At 38.8% G+C, this 3,535-nt stretch overlaps 1 protein-coding gene across 2 annotated transcripts; it reads right to left on the bottom strand.

Annotated features, from left to right (window-relative positions):
- Positions 1-283: 283 nt before the first annotated feature.
- LOC144552575 (ethylene-responsive transcription factor RAP2-2-like) lies at positions 284-3,204 on the bottom strand. Of its 2 annotated transcripts, none has more exons than XR_013511166.1 (4): positions 2,795-3,204; positions 1,874-2,096; positions 792-1,326; positions 284-406 (listed from the first exon to the last, which is right to left on the bottom strand). XR_013511166.1 is itself a non-coding variant. In XM_078300557.1 (4 exons), exons 1-3 carry the CDS (start codon positions 3,054-3,056, stop codon positions 849-851), a joined length of 963 nt encoding a protein of 320 aa, XP_078156683.1. In that variant the 5' UTR covers positions 3,057-3,204; the 3' UTR covers positions 284-420; positions 802-848. The 2 variants fall into 2 exon arrangements, 1 of the variants encoding a protein (XP_078156683.1); XM_078300557.1 differs by having other exon boundaries at positions 284-420; positions 802-1,326.
- Positions 3,205-3,535: the final 331 nt, after the last annotated feature.

Genomic DNA, 3,535 nt, shown 5'->3' with positions numbered 1-3,535 from the left:
TATCACCTCACCCTCTAAATTGATGCCTATTCTCCAAAATCTCCAACCCAAACCCAAACCACCAAAAGATGAGTGACAAGCATCTCTCGCATAACAACACTACACAAAGGTACACTGGTACATATGCGCAGATGCCACACAGACAGACACACTTATAAACTTTTTAAGGACAGCATATAGGTCACATACACATCACATCACATCACATCACATAGCCAACTAGCAATTTAGCAAACACACAGCAATAAATTCACGAAACAAACATAAACATAACACAAGATGCTGCATCAATAGTACCTAGAAATAGTATAGTATAATTTTTTAAATAGCATTACAGAGTCCACAAGGTTCAACAGTAACATAGAGTAACAGGACTTGCTAGCTCTCATCTCTTCATCCATCTTATCTTAGCATATCGCTCTGCAAAAATTATTACAAATAATTCATACTTTATACACACCACTTTTATATACTGATAAAAATCCAAACTATCTAACACAGAATCCACTACCCTACAGGCCTTTCATATATAACCACTGACAAGCACAATATAATACTTGTATAATAAAATGAAACAATTTTTCTTTGTTCAGGCTCATAATTAAAATTTCAAGATACAAGTAATATTTTCTGATTTGGGGGCGCACATATGACAAATAGGAAACCAAGGACAAAGCTATGGAAGCCGAATACATCCTTCAATTCCTAAGGTTGCTATGGCATTATAGAAGGGACAGCACAGCACCATAGTGATCTTAACAAAAAAAGATCAAGGATCTCCAAATATATACTAGTATTTACCTTAGCTCCATATTTACAAAGCCACCTTTGCAGAACTCAAATTTCACTCAATAGGAGGAGCCCGCAGCAGGCATCACTGGCATGAAGTCATCAAAGCTCCACAGCTCATTCCCCACCACATCCTGAGTAACATCACTGCCATCCAATAACCCGTCACCCAGAAACCCGTTAACAGATCCATCAGTGGACCCGTCAGGGCTCCCATCCAGATAAAATTTCAGATATGAACTGAGATCAGAGATGTCGTCAGAAAGGTCAGGTATAGTCTCATTTCCCATTGCCGGAGCCATGTTTTGTGCAGATCCAAACCCTGCATTATATCCAAATGAATTTGCAAACTGGTTGGAGGGGTACATATTCATGTCTCCCATTGGAACCACCTTTTCTTCGACAAAGTCGATTTCAGGGAGGTAATTGTTGGGGGACACCATGGGGGCCTGAGAGAGCATTGGATTGGAAGAGTTCTGAACCGGTGGTGGGGCAGTGTCGTCAGGGAAGTTGACCTTGGCCTTCTCACCACGGATCCTGCAAGCACAAAATGAAAGATTTAACATCATAAATTTACCATTTATGCATGCTTCTGATACTCTTTAACAATAATTTATTCTACTAATAGTATAGTACCGAGTAAAAAAGAGTCATTACCTGTTTACCACACATAAATACATTTTTATCTATGCTGTTTTTATATTCTGCTTGCATCATACAGACCACCAGTATTACAGTAGTGCCACCAGCCTATGTTTATATTTTTACTTCATATTTTTAACCTTTCTATATGGTTCTTGATTTTCACAGTTTCCACCTAAGGGTTGAATTAAGGCATAAAGCATACTGATAGCGATGTTATGTCCAATCCAACACCCATGAGTACCAAATAAAAGGGATCCGTACAGTGATGTCTAATCCCAATTAGTGCTATCTACCAAATTTATACCAACCCTAATTCAGCAAGTAATCCTTCCCTTTCTTGTCCAACCTACTTTCTAGATTTCCAACTCAAACTCTTTACTTATTAACAATTAATTTCCTAATTTATTTTCTAGAAATATACAAGATATCAATTTTTTACCTGCGGGCTTCGGCATCATAGGCACGAGCAGCCTCCTCGGCAGTGTTAAAGGTGCCGAGCCAGACACGAACACCCTTGCGCGGATCCCGGATCTCAGCAGCCCACTTGCCCCATGGGCGCTGGCGAATTCCCCTGAACTTGTTCTTCCTCTTCCTCTTGGACTCGACCGATTTTGTTGCCAGGCTGGAGCACTCCACAGCCTTCTTCTGAGCAGCAGGTCCACCTGTCAGAAAAATTAATAATTAATTATAGGAAGGTTTGAAGTGATGTGTTGCTTCATCTTCTGGTTCAATAAAAGAGGGGCTTTGTAGTTGCTATTAGAGCAGCTTTGATAATAAATTGAACTGAGAATATGCATGCAGTTGATCTAATTAACAATTAATGCGGTAGATGTCCTGCACATATTTTTTGTTGCTTCCTCTAATTTTGGGACATGCAAATACTAACATGACATAGATTGCTTTTGGAAAGATTCCAGTAAGATATATGCAAACGTTTTATCAAAGAACAGTTTTTTTTCTCTGAAGATTTTGCCTGTGCAAAGAATTTATGGAAGATAAATTTTTTTTCTTGTTTTTACAAATTTTCTTTGGAACAAAGGAAAAATTTCCATACAGAGAACCTAAAGGTTCCATTAATCTCAACCTAATTCCCACCTTAAGGCTTAAACTTTAAAAGTGATAAAAAGAGAGACCGGAAAAAGTTGTTCCTTTTACTTTGCTTCCTAAAATTCCACTTATTTTTAGTTCTGTATATCGCTTCCTAAAGCTCCGTGGCAAACGATGGAATCACTCACTAGCCTCACGAGTGAACTCAGAATAAAGAAGAAAAAAATAAAATAAAAAAAGTTCCTTTCTTCTATCTCTGTCTATTCTGATAAGTCTTAAAAGAAAGTAAGAAATGATGAAATTAAGAATAAACCTCTAGCAATGCCGGGAGTAGCAGTGAAGAAGAAAGGCTGGGGGGTGGTGATCTCTACCACGTCATCGTCCTCCTCGTCGGACTCGATCCCAGTATCGTTAAATTCCTGGAAATCCGCCTCGAAATCCGCGTCATCTTCGATCTGGACAGTCGATTTCTTTGCCTTCTTCGCCTTCTTCAGATCCGGCCAGAGGAAATCCGCCGTGAGCCTCCGAGACTTCGTGGCTGGGATGAAGTCGCTGATAATCGCTCCTCCACACATGGTGCCTTGATTCTAGGTCACAATTTTGGTTTGTTTCTCGGTAGGTAGGCTATATTGCCAGAGAAGAGAAAATGGAGTAGGAGAGAAGGTTCGCTTTGGATTTATTTGGTTACTTGTGCGAGTGATTTAATGGTAAAGAGAGAAGAGCATAGACAGAGTTAGGTGTCTTTTATAAGTGAGAGAAAGAAAGAAAGCTTGTCACTTTTTTCTAATATGCCCTCTCAAATCATTAAATTCTCGATCTAGTCCAGAGTAAATATTTTTTACCCCTACTGTTCGCCGCAGAAAGAATTAAAAAAAAATTATACTAAAGTTATCTTTTTAAGTCTTATTATTTTTCTGTCTAGAAATTATTTTCAGTATAAAAAACAGCGTTCGCAGTGAACAGAAAGTTAACAACCATTTCCAGGTGTAAATGACAATTCCTACTTTTCTGAAGGGCTTAAAAGAAACTGCCACTGCCACTGCCATTGCCAGAA

Source organism: Carex rostrata, chromosome 4 (assembly GCF_964058835.1).
Source record: "Carex rostrata chromosome 4, lpCarRost1.2, whole genome shotgun sequence".
In the NCBI taxonomy this organism is placed as follows: Eukaryota; Viridiplantae; Streptophyta; class Magnoliopsida; order Poales; family Cyperaceae; genus Carex; species Carex rostrata.
This window is presented reverse-complemented; position numbering and strand designations above follow the sequence as displayed.